Source organism: Echiichthys vipera (genome assembly GCF_963691815.1).
Source record: "Echiichthys vipera genome assembly, chromosome: 16".
Taxonomy (NCBI): Eukaryota; Metazoa; Chordata; class Actinopteri; order Perciformes; family Trachinidae; genus Echiichthys; species Echiichthys vipera.
In genome coordinates, this window is record NC_139841.1 from 2182898 (window position 1) to 2198921 (window position 16024).

General features: G+C 42.5%; 2 protein-coding genes across 2 annotated transcripts in view; one reads left to right on the forward strand and one right to left on the reverse strand.

Annotated features, from left to right (window-relative positions):
* Positions 1-16024, reverse strand: part of LOC310958610 (ras-specific guanine nucleotide-releasing factor RalGPS1) — a 279502-nt gene that overhangs the window by 80650 nt on the left and 182828 nt on the right. The window contains exons 10-11 of the mRNA XM_083929621.1: positions 11668-11761; positions 6401-6468 (exon numbers count right to left, since the gene is read on the reverse strand). Coding sequence (XP_083785747.1) covers positions 6401-6468; positions 11668-11761 — 162 coding nt within the window. The remainder of the gene's footprint in view (positions 1-6400; positions 6469-11667; positions 11762-16024) is intronic.
* Positions 1-16024, forward strand: part of LOC310958611 (angiopoietin-related protein 2-like) — a 113151-nt gene that overhangs the window by 14855 nt on the left and 82272 nt on the right. The gene's annotated exons all lie outside the window — the stretch shown is intronic.

The following is a 16024-nucleotide window of genomic DNA, read 5'->3' on the forward strand; positions in this document are numbered from 1 at the left end:
GGAATGTCACCTCTCTGTCGGGGAAGGAGCCGGAGCTTGTGCGGGAGGTGGAGCGCTACCAGTTAGATCTGGTGGGGCTTACCTCCACAGTCTCGGTTCTGGAACCGTACTCCTGGATAGGGGTTGGACCCTATTCTTCTCTAGAGTTGCCCCGGGTGTGAGGTGCCGGGCGGGTGTGGGGATACTTACAAACCCCCGGCTGAGCGCCACAGTGTTGGAGTTCACCCCGGTGGATGAGAGGGTCGCCTCCTTATGCCTGCGGGTGATAGGGGGGAAAACTCTGACTGTTGTTTGTGCATATGCACCGAAAAGCAGTTCAGAGTATCCGGCCTTCTTGGAGACCCTGAATGGAGTCCTGCATGGGGCTCCGGTAGGGGACTCCATAGTTCTGCTGGGATACTTCAACGCCCACGTGGGCAATGATAGAGACACCTGGAGAGGCGTGATTGGGAGGAACAGCCTCCCTGACCTAAATCTGAGTGGTCGTCAGTTATAAGACTTCTGTGCTCGTCATGGATTATCTATAACTAACACCATGTTCGAACATAAGGATGCTCATAAGTGTACGTGGTACCAGAGCACCCTAGGCCAAAGGTCTATGCACCCTAGGCCAAAGGTCGATGATCGATTTTGTGATCATATCATCTGATCTGAGGCCGTATGTTTTGGACACTCGGGTGAAGAGAGGGGCAGAGCTGTCAACTGATCACCATCTGGTGATGAGTTGGATCAGAGGATAGGGGAAGTTTCTGGACAGACCAGGTAAACCCAAACGAGTAGTGCGAGTGAACTGCGAACGTCTGGAGGAGGCCCCTGTCCGAGAGATCTTCAACTCACACTTCCGGCGGAGCTTTTCTGGCATCCCTGTGGAGGTTGGGGGCATTGAACCGGAGTGGGCAATGTTCAAAGCTTCCACTGCTGAAGCTGCAGCGGTGAGCTGTGGCCTCAAGGTCTTAGGTGCCTCAAGGGGCGGTAACCCTCGAACACCGTGGTGGACACCGGTGGTCAGGGAAGCTGTCCGACTGAAGAAGGAGGTTGGGGGCATTTAACCGGAGTGGGCAATGTTCAAAGCTTCCATTGCTGAAGCTGCAGCGGTGAGCTTTGGCCTCAAGGGGCGGTAACCCTCGAACACTGTGGTGGACACCGGTGGTCAGGGAAGCTGTCCGACTGAAGAAGGAGGCCTTCCGGGATATGCTATCCCAGAAGACTCAGGAGGCAGTTGCAATGTACCGACAGGCCAGAAGGGCTAAGCAGCGGTTGTGGGAGGAGTTCGGAGAAGCCATGGAGAAGGACTTTCGGGCGGCACCAAGGTGCTTCTGGAAAACCATTCGACATCTCAGGAGGGGGAAACGGGGAACCGTCCAAGCTGTTTACAGTAAAGACGGGACGCTGGTAACCTCAGCCGATGAGGTAATCGGGCGGTGGAAGGAGCACTTTGAGTAACTCCTTAATCGGACTAACACGCCCTCTTTTGTAGAGGCAGAGCTGGAGGCTGATGGGGAATCATTGTCAATATCCCTGGCGGAAGTCACTGAGGTAGTCAAACAACTCCACAGTGGCAATGCCCCAGGGGTTGATTAGATTCGTCCAGAAATGCTGAAAGCTTTGGGTTTGGAGGGGCTGTTTTGGTTGACACGCCTCTTCAACATTGCGTGGAAGTCTGGGACAGTGCCAAGGGAGTGGCAGACCGGGGTGGTGGTTCCTCTTTTTAAAAAGGGGGACCAGAGGGTGTGTGCCAATTACAGGGGTATCACACTACTCAGCCTCCCTGGTAAAGTCTACTCCAAGGTGCTGGAAAGGAGGGTTCGTCCTATAGTCGAACCTCAGATTGAAGAGGAGCAATGCAAATTCTGTTCTGGACGTGGAACAACGGACCAGCTCTTCATTCTCGCAAGGATCCTGGAGGGGGCCTGGTAGTATGCTCATCCAGTCTACATGTGTTTTGTGGATCTGGAGAAGGCATATGACCGGGTTCCTCAGGAGATACTGTGGGAGGTGCTGCGGGAGTATGGGGTGAGGGGGTCACTTCTGTGGGCCATCCAATCTCTGTACACCCAAAGCGAGAGCTGTGTCCGGATCCTCGTCGGATTCGTTCCCGGTGGGGGTTGGCCTCCGCCAGGGGTGTGCTTTGTCACCAATCCTGTTCGTGATTTTCATGGACAGGATATCGAGACGTAGTCGTGGTGGGGAGGGGTTGCAGTTCGGTGGGCTGAGGATCTCGTCTCTGCTTTTCGCAGATGTAGTGTAAAGGAAGAATGTCGAGGCATGAATGCGGTGTTCTGTACACATCATATGTATAAATAAAATACACAGTCTTTTTCAGCCCTTTGTTGAAGAACTCTGTGTAGATAATGGGCTACTGTTACCTCAATAACATCGTGAGCTGTGGGGGTGTGTGACGTAATACACGCAGATATGTCCATCGGCTCATCATCCTGGTCGTCCTGTGTACCCCTGTAGGGGTCGCCTGTTGGTTTTTCTCCAGAAGTAAGAAATGTCAAATTTCTTTCCCCCAAATCAAGTCTTTCACCCAGGAGTTGTCACTGCAGGACTCCTGGCCATTTTTCAGAGGTGTATCACACCATGCATAATTGGTCACAACTTTACAAACATAGGCTACAAATTATATCAAATTTAAAAAAAAAAAGAAAAAAAAGAAAGAAAACTTACATTCAGTCCTTTCTTCTACAAACAGCTGTTCTTGACCTTCTCGGGTACACCAGAGGTGTCAAAAGTATTTTGCTAAGCTTTTCATAGCTCTTGTAGACCTTGTTCCATCCGAATAAGGTGTCGATACGTGCAAAAACATCAAGGGCCCTCCTCCAATCGCTCCACTGGATTAAAAATCCAGTAGTAAACCATGTTTCCCATTCTTTGGCTGCAAGCGGGAAATGTTTGTCTTCATCAGGCGAACCCCTCCTTGTCTTTTGAATTACGCTGTTGTCCATGCAGTGTCTGAAAAAAATGCATGCTTCGGGGTCATAGACCTCAAGATCACTCTCCACGCGGTAAGTCTCTCCGGCCACTGATCCATCCCACTGTTCAGCGTACACACTATTTGAGCTACATAGCTCACGGCATATTTAGTTTCTAAAATGATACCAGTTTCAGCAAAGAAATGGATGTGAGGTGTTGTACCATGTACAAACATTTCATCGGCCTCTCTTGAATACAGGTATACTGCTCCCTGTTCAAAAAAATAACCAGCCGCCCTAAAGTCTGCAACATCCCAGTCATACATCGGAGACCATGCTTTATGATCCAAAAATTCTGCCAGGTTTTTAGGAACTCCCCCTTCCTTTTATGTGCCATAAGAATCTCAGCATTAACAAGGTTTATACGCATTTTGGCGTCAAGAAACCGCTATAATTAACTGTGTCACCCATGTCCTTGGCAGTATTTTCACAAGGGATTGTAGAATAGAAGAAAAAATTGCTCGAATGTAATGCAGCCTTTTTCTCGCTGTCGTTCTTTCGTTAAATGATCGCTTCAACCAACCCTCGCTACATAGTCGCTCAGGGGAAACACCACTCCCTCAAGGCGTTTACAAATACACCCACACTTTGATGTATCCTTTTTTGAGACCCCCACAGGACAACGCTGGGAAGTGACACCTTGAGCGGATCTCGGAAAGGCTGCCTCAAAGAGTTTCAATGAGACACCTCTACAGACATATCAAGACACATCACCTTAAGACAATACGTCTGCAACCTCCAATCCCTCTGTTTCCCACGACTGTAACAAGTAACAAAATAAAAACTTGTAATGATAAGAAAAAAATCTTCTCATATAAATAAAACTATTCTAAAAACACTACAACACACACACACACACACACACACACACACACACACACACACACACACACACACACACACACACCTCTAATGAGAAAGAATTAACAAGAAAACACAGCCTCTAAGAGAAAATACTATCTTGACTATATCTCTTCTCGTTTAAACACCACTAATTTAAACTAAATCACAAGAGACAGAACTAAAAAATACTATTTTGATTAAATCTCTACTCATATAAACACCAATATTTTAACCAGATTTTACATTTACATTAACACCACTTTATAAAGTACTCTTGCCTACTTTTTTTTAACAATAGACTTACATTCTCATCTATATACAATCATACTATTTTTTTTTTTTTGGTAACTCTACTCATCTCTATTTTAACTAAAAACACTACATCAGCATCTTTCCTATTATACATGAAAACATGGTCTTACTATTTAAAAAACAAAACAACTATCATTTAAACCCGACTCTTACCCTTTCACATTATTTACAACATAAGGATTCAATAAAACCCTCACATTAAAACATGTCAGGACACATCAACTAAGGTAAAAAGACCTATACTTAAAAAAAAAAAAAAAACGGGAGGCTTACCACGCATGCGCTGTCACACAATACATCAACATCAAACTACAATCACACAGACGCTGAAATAATACGCCACTTAACAGCGACACACACACATATACAGACGCGTAAATAATAAGTCAGATAATCGCGACCCCTAAAACCGGACACCGACCCCTAAAACCAATCCAGTCAACACAGGCACACGCAGGATCACACACAGACAGACGCTCAGAAAATACATTAACAAAAGGACTCCCCACAAAAACCACCAAAGTTAAAACATAAACTATTTATATCTATACAGCATACTATAACACACATCGCTCACATATTTTAGATGCGTGGCTGCTTAAACGGCCTTGGCCCAGCTGGAGCTGCTGCGCCAGGCTACTGTGAAGTGTGATTGCCTGTGAGTGTGAGTGATGGGGGGAGAAGCTCCGTAGCTGCCGCTTCTCGTTGGGGAAAGAAACCGCAGAGTGACAAAACAGAGTTGCCAAACACAACGCTAGTCGTTTTTAACAAAGACAAAGTTGCTGGGGATCGGTCAAGTCTCCGGATAAGTTCTGAACAACGGAATGAAAAACTTGGACTCAGACAGCTCATCCAATCATCATGCAGAAGCCGTGCGTCCAGGCCAGCCCACTGTCCCATAGACCCCCAGAGACGCTGAGCGCATTTATCCAATGAGCGTCTAGTTTGGCTGCAGTGGAACAACCCGCTCTACGCTTCCCCATTGAAGTCAGGAGAAGCTGAGCGCCCGACTGTAAAGGGCTGTGGAGCTGTGGGGATGAATGAGAAGGAAGTAGCGCTGGATACCTGTGATAAGGAGCTGATTCTGAACAAAAGATGAAGGCTTTCTAGCGCATATTCAGTTGACCTTCCCTTGCAGTCTTAGAGCAATAGCCACTGATATAGATATATATATATATACGTATATGTAGTCATATATACATATCATCCAGCATTCAGAAGTATGAGGTCACAAAGAAGTGGAACTCACATGGCATAACAAGCCCCACGTGGAAGTGAACTACAGCAATCACTTCGCCCCGACCGATCAAAAAGGCTCCATGAGTCGTGTATGGAAGTACTTAAGTAGCTAAACAACATCTCCCATCCCCTCCAAAACAAATGCTTAAGAAAAAGAGCTGCCACCAAGTGGCACAGGAGATCATTTCTACCCATAGCACTTTTTAACTTCTCCACTCATGGTGGGGATATTAATGGACTGGGAGGCTGATGGGGTCTTCTTACACAAATCAAATTATGCTCAATTTCTACTGTTTTTGTAGTATTATACATTCTAACTGATGTTTAAACATCAGGCAAATTGTGAATATGGCAGAAGACTAGAAAATCACTTTATAAATGCAAGTCCATTTACCATTTTAAAGCCATAAATGATTTGGCAGCTCCTTCCCTCTCTGACTGCATATCTGAATGTGTTCCAGACTGTCCCCTCAGGCCTCCTAGTGCTGGCTGCTCAATGACAAACAAAACATTTAGTGAAGCAGCTTTCTGTTGTTCTGCACCGACGCTTTGGAACAAACTCCCACCACAAAATAAGACGTCCACTTCTGTTGATGGTTTTAGGAAACAAAACAAAACATATTTTATAGAAGTGCTTTTATTTCATTCACTCATAATACTTGTTATTATTTAATATTTCTCATTGTTTTATGGCTTTTTGTGTTTTCTGTTTTTAATACCAGTGACTTTTTCTTTTTAGAAAGCACTTTGAGCTGCATTTAATTAAATGTGCTATATACTGTAAATAAAGTGTATTCTTTATACTGCTGCTGTAACATGTGACCCATTCTGGGTGCCTGGAAACATTTTGTTGTTCTGACAACAAAATAAATAGCACAGGAATACTAATTGCATAGTCCCCATAAAATGTAATTTAATCTAATGATAGTAATAAAAACCTAAATAAGGCATTCAAATAAATACCTGATATTGATTAAAGGTCAAACCACTCTGAATCTATTGCATCAGTGTAGCTCTTCCACGTGTCTTACCTGCCAGGTCTTCTTTAGAAGAAGCAATGCGAGGGGAACTGTTGCCAGGTTCAATCTTCAGAGACAGCCTGCAACATAAAATGCTTCCATCAGACAACAGCACACTGCTGCTTATCCATTAGCCCATAGTCACTTTTGTCCAGATTGAATACTTATGTACATCACTGGTGAAGAATATTAGATTTAAAACGGAGCTGCAGTGTCAGTATAATTTAAGTGTAACAGAGGAGATTTTTCCTGAGTAGTGCTGACTGGTCCTGCTCCACTGGTTTATAGAGGATACTTTGGCATCTGACTTGTGCGGACTTAGTCAAGTATCCCAAACTTAATTTCATGTCAACCAGGCAGAGAATTTGAACCAGGCTCCTAGCTGTTTGTCCTACGAGTGTTACTAAATTAAGTTCAGACAAGAAACGTATGAATTGGATTTCAAATATGTGGTAAATTTATCCAAATAAATAATAATCTGAAAATGTTTCTCGTTCTTGGAGTTTTGAGTCTCTTTGGTGATTTACCGCTGGCTTTGATGTCTCCCCAATGTTTTGAAATATGGTATAATTTTGGAAAGATAAACTTTAGTCTCAGAGATGAAATATATTATCTAGTTAAGGTTAATTAAGGTTAATCTTTTATTGAACAGTTTAACATCATACAGCAGCACTGCATCTGTAGGTTCTGGGGTCCTTATTTGTATCACCACATTCCAATAAAGATCAACTATAGTATATATAAATGAAATTATCAGGGGAGTTGTTCAACAAGGGGGTTCATCCATGAACCCCTCCACCTTACTTTTATTTTCTGGTCTCACAATTGCTCTGTTTGATGGAGTATAATCCCAGATGCTCCCAGTGGTACTGAAGGGCTCCCCCTGTCTGAATATTATGTTGCTTGCCCTAGACTGTGCCACCTGCCTGCCTGTGTCATTTCTTATTGGATTGTACTTGTTTGATTATTACTGACATAAAACTACTAAAAAAAAAAAAAAAGTATCAGAAATGAAAATTATCAGGGGAAGTGTAGGAGAATACTATCTGCAGAGTTTGGACAAGTCTCTTAGTTTTTTCACATTTAGTCCTTTTTAAACGAACCGTACTCAGACTAAGTGGACCAAGGACTGGACCAACAGAAAAGGGACTCACATTGTCACTTCATCTAAAAAAAGGACTCAGTTCCATCTCTGGTCCACTTCACCTCTGATGGGGCCCCAGTCCTTTTTCTGTTCATACATAGTTCCTCTGGAGCTTTACTGCTTTGGATTATAGGTAGTTTTCACTTGGAATAAGAAGGGGATATGCATCTTCTATTATTTTGGACTAGTATTATTACTTAAGATAAAGATGGCCTTAAAGCTTAAAAGACAACAATTGGTCTGGTAAATAATAATTTCATTATTTACACATTTCACAGCTTTTGTCTGAACATTTCATTCTTCTGGTAATGATTGACCTGTAAATTCATATTCAATACAATAAACTATTATCTACTGTTAAATGTTAAAATACACAACCGTAGGCCTATATAAAGTAATCCAATGAGCTCTACCTTTTACCAGCTGCTACATTAAAGCAGTGAGCACATTTATGCATCAATATTATAATCCAATACTGTTCTGAAATGGGTCAGTCTGCATAATGACTACTTCTTACTTTGGGTAGCCTACTTAGTATATGTTCATACTAATACTGTTGTACTTTTACATGAATGCAAGGCTTTTAACTGTAACAGAGTGTTTTAACACAGTGGTATTGTTACTTTTACTGAAGATAAAGATCTGAAGCCTGCTTCTTCCACCACAGGTTACTATTGTTATTGATTTATTTTCCACCTTTCCACTTTTTGTGGGTTAAGTCACTCAGTGATATCTGTGCTACAGTAGACCAAATGAGCTGCTGTGACAACACTTATTGATTCACAGTGTAAAGAAAATGACCATTTAGACCACAGTATGTAGCTATTTGGCACTCTATTCATGTAATGGATACGGTTTCATCACTGCTTATCATCGTGCATGGGACAACCCTTAATCCAACAGAATGACTGGTAGATGATTTCTTGTCGTCAGTGATATTTTTCTTCTATGTAGGATGTGAACATTGTAAGAAACCCTGAGTGTGTAGTTTCTTCCTTGGACCAAACTACTCCTCATCCACTGGGCTTGTTGGTGTTACGAGCGGACAGTTCTGTCTATTTATTTTTTCAAGCACTTGTCTACGGAAAGCCTGTAGGGCAAAATGGCGAAGGGCGAAGTTAACCTGGAGCGCTTTGTGTTCACAATGCAAGGATTAAAGGTTGAATATCTAGAATCTTTATTAAAAGCTATATTTAGAAAAATAAAAAATAAACCCACGGCCCAAGGGTACAGAATGAAGATATTGCTTTCCCTTAAAAATATATATTTAGTCTGAATTAATATTTAAAACATTTTTGACGGGTTTGACAATGACTTTTTGTGCCGTTCTGTTTCCATTGTAGCAGCCAATAGCGTTGGGTGTTGCTGGTAGCCAGGGTGGTCTGTTGTTAGGCTACAGAAACAAGGAATCATTTTGAGTTGAGAGCTAGCTCATGGATTCCTCACCCCTCAAAGAAAGACTTCCAGTTCAAGACCGGTTAACGTTACATACTGTTGTCAAATTAATTGATTAGTCTATATTAGTTGTTACCCTGTATGATTACTCACTGACATGGAGCAGGCTGATTGCTTGACACACTCTGCAACAAATCTGGCAACCTGAGTGCTGGAAATATTTTTTGTTGTTGCGACTACGATCTTGAGACAAGAGATGGTGGTGTTCTGCTCATTCTCCATATTTAACCTTTAAGTGAACCTCAACAAGGACTTGTGGCTTACCGTATTCAGACCATCCTTCAGAGGGATCTGAGTTCTACTCACATATGCGCAAATAATGCTGAGTCATAGATCTGAGTTTGTCTAGAGGGCTGAAATGGACTAAGTGTGAAAAAAAAAAATTGCTCCTTGGAAAATAGGACTTTATCACTCATCATCACATATGGAAAGTATTTATTAAACAGTGTGCGTGGAAGTAACCGTGGGTAAAATAGTTAATAATTAGTTAAATTGGGTTTGGTTATGTCTATGCATTCCTATTTGAAGAGCTGACACCATGCAAACTTCAAACACAATCTGTCATGTGAGTGTCTACATTACATCATACAATCAGCCTTGTTTCATCTGTGCGTCTGTTTTCTCTCGTTATTAGTAATGCTCTGTCTCATCATAGCTGCATGATACACATATCTGTTTAATTTACAGACTAACCTGATTAATGTAAGAACATTTATAAATCCCAAATCTCAAAATAAAGTTAAGGTTTTGGAGCAACATACGCTGCCATCCAACGTCTTTTTCAGGGACGTCCCTGCCAAGCCACATTCTGCACGTGTTCCAACAGTGACTTGGTAATAAAAGAGTGCAGGTACTAGACTGGTCTGCTGCAGTCCAGACCTGTCTCACATTGAAAATGTCTGGTGCTATGAAATACGACAGAGACCCCGGACTGTTGAACAAATTAAGTCCCACATCAATCAAGAATGGGAAAGAATTCCACCTACAAAGCTTCAACAATTAGTGTCCTCAGTTCCCAAACTCTTATTGAGTGTTGTTAAAAGGAAAGGTGATTTAATACAGTGGTAAACCTGCCCCTTTCCCTGCTATTTTGGAAAGTGTTGCAGGCATCAAAAAATCAAAATGAGTGAATATTTGCAAAAAAAAACTAAAAAGTTCAGAATATAGGTTTAAAAGGATTTGCAAATCATTGTATTCTGTTTTTATTTACGTTTTACACAATGTCCTAACTTCATTGGAATTGGGCTGTAACTCTCTGTATGTTGGAATGGACCACTTCTCACTTTGACGCCTACAGCTTGTACAAAATGCAACTGCTCAGCTTCTCACTAGTAAAAGAAAGCGCAACCAACTTACACCACTTGTGGCCTCACTCCACTGGCTACCTGTCCACTTCAGGATTGATTTTAAACTTTTGTTATTTGTTTTAAAGCTTTGAATGGGCTGGCATCTCTGTATTTAGCTGAACTTTTACATAGTCACACTCCAGCTAGAGCAGTGAGATCTCTGGAAGTGTGTCACTGTCTGTCTTTGTGTCTGTCTCTCTCCTTTTCTTCCTCCCCAACCGGTGCAGACAGATGTCCGTCCTCCACAGAGCTGGGTCTGTCTGACGTTGCTGCCTGTTATAGGGAAGGTTTTCGTTGCCACCGTACCCAAGGGGCAATTGTTTGGTCTATGTAAATCATAAATATGTCATTGAGTGTAGTCTATACCTACTCTGTAAAGTCTCCTGAGATAACTTTTTTTATGAATTAGCACTGTAATAAAATTGAACTGAATTATCAATTCGATCTTGAATAAAAAAATAACATTATAATCAATGCTAATTTGATTTTTGGAATTAAATTATGAATCACCTCTGCATTAGTTAATAACACATATCACATGCCATTCATTTCAGGTTTACTTTGCCGTGGCCACCCCACTCTGGCCAGCCCAGTCAAAACCTGGAAACACCACTGTTCATGAGGAGTCCGCATATTTTTATTATTTTCTGTCTCAGCCTCTCTTTTATGGCTCATGGTTCCTGGTTGATTTTCAGGCCTAATGGTTTTTGTTTCAGCTAAGTATTAGTAATATTTTAAGTGAGGAGCATGGGTATTGTGCTATTATGCTGTCATCCAGCCTGTCAGAAATTACATTTATTATCCAAATGATAATATCTTAATTGTATCTGTCCTGATGTATTATTAAAGTATACTTTATGTCCAACCTGCAGTCTGAAAAAAGTGGTAGTAAGAAAGAGACCATGTATAACCAGAGCCCCTAAATGCAGTCCCTAACCAAAACCTCAAGGGTTAAATCCAAAGTGTCACGAGTCGTGGCAGACAGCCAGGCCTATTTCTGAGTAGAGGATCTGAGACGCTGCCTGAGAAAGTCATCAGTGTCTGCTGGAAGAATTAACTCTGGAGAAAGATGAACCCTGCTGCCTTTTGTTTTCCATCCTGTTTCCAGTGCATTGACCCATGTCAATGTCACGCCCACTTCCATGTTTCCATGTGCTTAAGAAAAGCTTGGCATGACCGAGTGGATAGGAGTTTTCAGTGAATGTCTTGTTAATCTGGCCATTAGAGGGCCAGTAAAACCTTTGAGGAGTGTCCATAGGGTGAAAGTCTACATAAGCTTTCATGAGTGTATATTTCTGTGTTCTAGTGCCAGTGACATGTGACATGAAACTTACTTGAAGTTGTCATCCTCAACAAACTTCTGGAGTTCCTCTATGTAGCGTACTGACAACAGATACTTCTGGACATGTTGCAGGGTCACCAAGTAATCTGAAGAATAAAAGGTTGGGAGAAGTCATCATTATTACATTTCCCCAGTGTATTTCAATCAAACTGTCTTAATCTAATTATTACTCTGTATTTGTGTGAATGCAGGTAAAAAAAAGTCAAAATTGGTGAATGTAGCAAGTTCTCCTAAATCACTTGAACATGACACTTGTAAGAGAAGTTTTTGCATCAGGCCCAGTTACTCAGCAATGATAGCTCTGATGTCCACTAAAATCAAATATAAGTCTCACACTTCACTGGTAGTGAATACAAATGTCAGATAGTAGAGAAGAAAGAGTTAAACACCCAAATCTATCAGGATGCTAACGGAATTGTGTCACCAGTCAGACAGTTTTTGTCTAAATTCTATCAATCTTTCTGTTGAACCAACAAACATAAATGATGATGTAGTGTTTAGAGTTAATTTATTGGTGTTAAACTAAAGTTTGACTTCTTATCCTTGTAACCATATATTGTTTTAAGGGCCTAATTTATCTTTGTGTTTAGAGTGGTCAAAAGGACGCTAACACGGGTGAATTAGCCGTGTGTTCCACCCTATTCTAATTGGAATGATTATTATTATTATGATTATTATTATTATTATTATTATTAATATTATCATTATTATCATCATTAGGGCCCGAGCACCGACTAAGTCTGAGGACCCTATTGTAATTGGATTGATTATTATTTAATAACAAATCCTCTTCTTAAATCATATTTTTAAGGGGCTTAACATGTAGAACTTTTTTAAAACTTTGCACACTGATCAGAAGTGGTGAAAAATGTGATATTTTATGGATCTCAGTCTTGGGCGTAGCATGTTAGCTCGATAGCGCCCCCTTGAATATTGCCAAGGTCGAGCCCCTCAATGCGCTTTCACCTACATGTATGGAAATTGGTAGGCATGTGTAGAATGCAGAGCATACACGTTTTCATCAATCAGCCTGGCCGTGGCGGGACCTCAAATTTCGCCCCCGCGCCATGAACCAGGAAGTGGTCTTTAACACTTTAAAATCATGACCATACATTGTCATAGTGCCCCCTACTGGCGACAGGAAGCTACATTTTATATATTTTGATGTCTTTTTCCTAGCCGGTTGAACACATCCACCTCAAATCCTGATAGCACATACTTAAGACCTTCATGATGCGTGATCATGTAGCTTTTGGATTTTCATCAAATTCTGTTGTCGTGGCGACCATCCTTCGCCATAAACAGGAAGTTGCTCTAACATTAGCCAAAAACAACTGGACTGGTTGTTTGTCAAGGAAGACGTTTCACCTCTCATCCAAGACGTTTCACCTCTCATCCTCTCATCAGTTCATGTACGCATCTGATCAGGCTGGGACTGGTCCAACTAACTGGTGTGGAGATCCAGGTATTTAACCTCTCACAAGGCCGATGATGTCACTGAAACCCTTTGTGCGCAAAAAGCCCACGCCCGTCGTTAGAGTGACAGTCGTTGGTGGGCAGTTGGTTTCGACTTCGTTAGTGCTCTATTGAGTCTGAACGACAGTCGTTGGGGTCACACGGGGCCATGTGTGAACAGTTGTCCTTTGAGGTTAGATAGTTGAATCTCCTGGGAAGGGATGAAAGGGCAGCATTGTAAATTGGAGATAAGTGGTGTCTCAGGCCTCCTCCTCTGTTTAGCGATGGTTTTTCCACTTTTACATAGATGGCTTCTTTTACTCCTCTTTCAAACCATCTGTCCTCTCTGTCCAAGATTTGGACATTGCTGTCATCAAAGGAGTGGGCTTTCTCCTTGAGGTGTAGGTGGACAGCGGAGTCCAGGCCTGAGGAGTTAGCTCTCCTGTGTTGGGCCATGCGTTTATGCAGTGGTTGTTTTGTTTCTCCAATGTAAAGATCTTTGCATTCCTCGTTGCATTGGACAGCATAAACCAGGTTGCTTTTGTGGTGGTGTGGTGTTCTGTCCTTCGGATGTACTAGTCTCTGTCTGAGTGTGTTACCAGGTTTGAAATCCTGAGTTTCTCAGATACCCCAGCCACATATGGGATGACTATGTTGTTTCTCCTGTTATCTTTTTCTTTCTCAACCAATTTGGTTTTCTTTCTGGAGGCAGCTGCCGTTTTAACAAAGGTCCAGCTGGGATAGCCACAAGTTGTGAGGGCGCCTCTCAGGTGCTTGCGTTCTTCCCCTTGAGCCTGTGAGCTAGTGGGTACGTTATCAGCTCTATGCTGCAGTGTTCTGATAACGCCAAGCTTGTGTTCCAAAGGGTGGTGAGAGTCGAAAAGTAGATATTGATCCGTGTGAGTGGGTTTTCTGTATACCCCTATGTGGAGGCTCCTGTCATTCTCCATATGGACGTCACAGTCCAAGAAGGGCAAGCTGTTGTCCTTAACTTCCTCTCTGGTGAACTTTATGTTTCTGTCCACTGAGTTGATATGTTCAGTAAAAGTTTGCACCTCTTCGGATTTGATCTTAACCCATGTGTCGTCCACATATCTGAACCAATGGCTTGGGGTTACTCCTTTGGAGGAGTTCAACGCCTTGTCCTCTACCTCCTCCATGTACAGATTTGCCACAATAGGGGATACTGGTGAACCCATGGCACAGCCGTGTTTCTGTCTGTAAAAAATGCCATTGAACTGGAAATATGTGGTATTCAGGCACAAATCCAGAAGTTGGCAAATGTGGTCTGGTTTGAGATTTGTTTGGTTTTGTAAGGAATTGTCCTGTGTGAGCCGCTCTCTTACAGTGGCCAAAGCCTCCATGGTTGGAATACAGGTGAACAAGGAAGTCACATCGTAGGACACCATGGTTTCATCTGGATCCATTTCTAGGTCTCAGACTTTGTTCACAAAGTCTATGGAGTTTTGGACGTGGCGTGGGGTGTTTCCCACCAGTGGTGCCAGAATATTGGCAACATGCTTGGCAATGTTATAAGTGACAGAGTTTATGCTGCTGACAATGGGCCTGAGCGGGGCCCCTTCTTTATGGATTTTTGGGAGTCCATATAAGCAGGGGGTTGAGTCCTGGGGGTAAAGCCTGTAATACTGTGGTTTGCTAATGACTCCTTCCTTTTGTAGTTGCGGTAGACATTCTATCACCTTCTTTTTGTAACCGCTGGTAGGGTCTCGTTTCAGAGTTTCATAAGTGTTAGAGTCACTGAGTAATGCAGAGATCTTTGCCTGATAATCAGTTGTATTGAGAACAACTGTGCATCTACCCTTGTCTGCTGGAAGGATAGTGATGCTGTGGTCTTTGCTCAGTGCCGTTACTGCTTTTCTCTCCTCAATGGTGAGGTTGGATGGGGGGACCTTAGCTTGGGACAACGCTGCTGACACTTTCAACCTTAGCTGTTCAGCCTCAGTTCCATTGAGGTTGTTTTTCTTTATAGCCGAGGCCGTAGCCGTAATCAACTCCACAACGGGTACCTCTTTTGGTGTCATGGCTTCCAGCAGACAAGGGTAGATGCACAGTTGTTCTCAATACAACTGATTATCAGGCAAAGATCTCTGCATTACTCAGTGACTCTAACACTTATGAAACTCTGAAACGAGACCCTATCAGCGGTTACAAAAAGAAGGTGATAGAATGTCTACAGCAACTACAAAAGGAAGGAGTCATTAGCAAACCACAGTATTACAGGCTTTACCCCCAGGACTCAACCCCCTGCTTATATGGACTCCCAAAAATCCATAAAGAAGGGGCCCCGCTCAGGCCCATTGTCAGCAGCATAAACTCTGTCACTTATAACATTGCCAAGCATGTTGCCAATATTCTGGCACCACTGGTGGGAAACACCCCACGCCACGTCCAAAACTCCATAGACTTTGTGAACAAAGTCTGAGACCTAGAAATGGATCCAGATGAAACCATGGTGTCCTACGATGTGACTTCCTTGTTCACCTGTATTCCAACCATGGAGGCTTTGGCCACTGTAAGAGAGCGGCTCACACAGGACAATTCCTTACAAAACCAAACAAATCTCAAACCAGACCACATTTGCCAACCTTTTGGATTTGTGCTTGAATACCACATATTTCCAGTTCAATGGCATTTTTTACAGACAGAAACACGGCTGTGCCATGGGTTCACCAGTATCCCCTATTGTGGCAAATCTGTACATGGAGGAGGTAGAGGACAAGGCGTTGAAATCCTTCAAAGGAGTAAACCCAAGCCATTGGTTCAGATATGTGGACGACACATGGGTTAAGATCATATCCGAAGAGGTGCAAACTTTTACTGAACATATCAACTCAGTGGACAGAAACATCAAGTTCACCAGAGAGGAAGTTAAG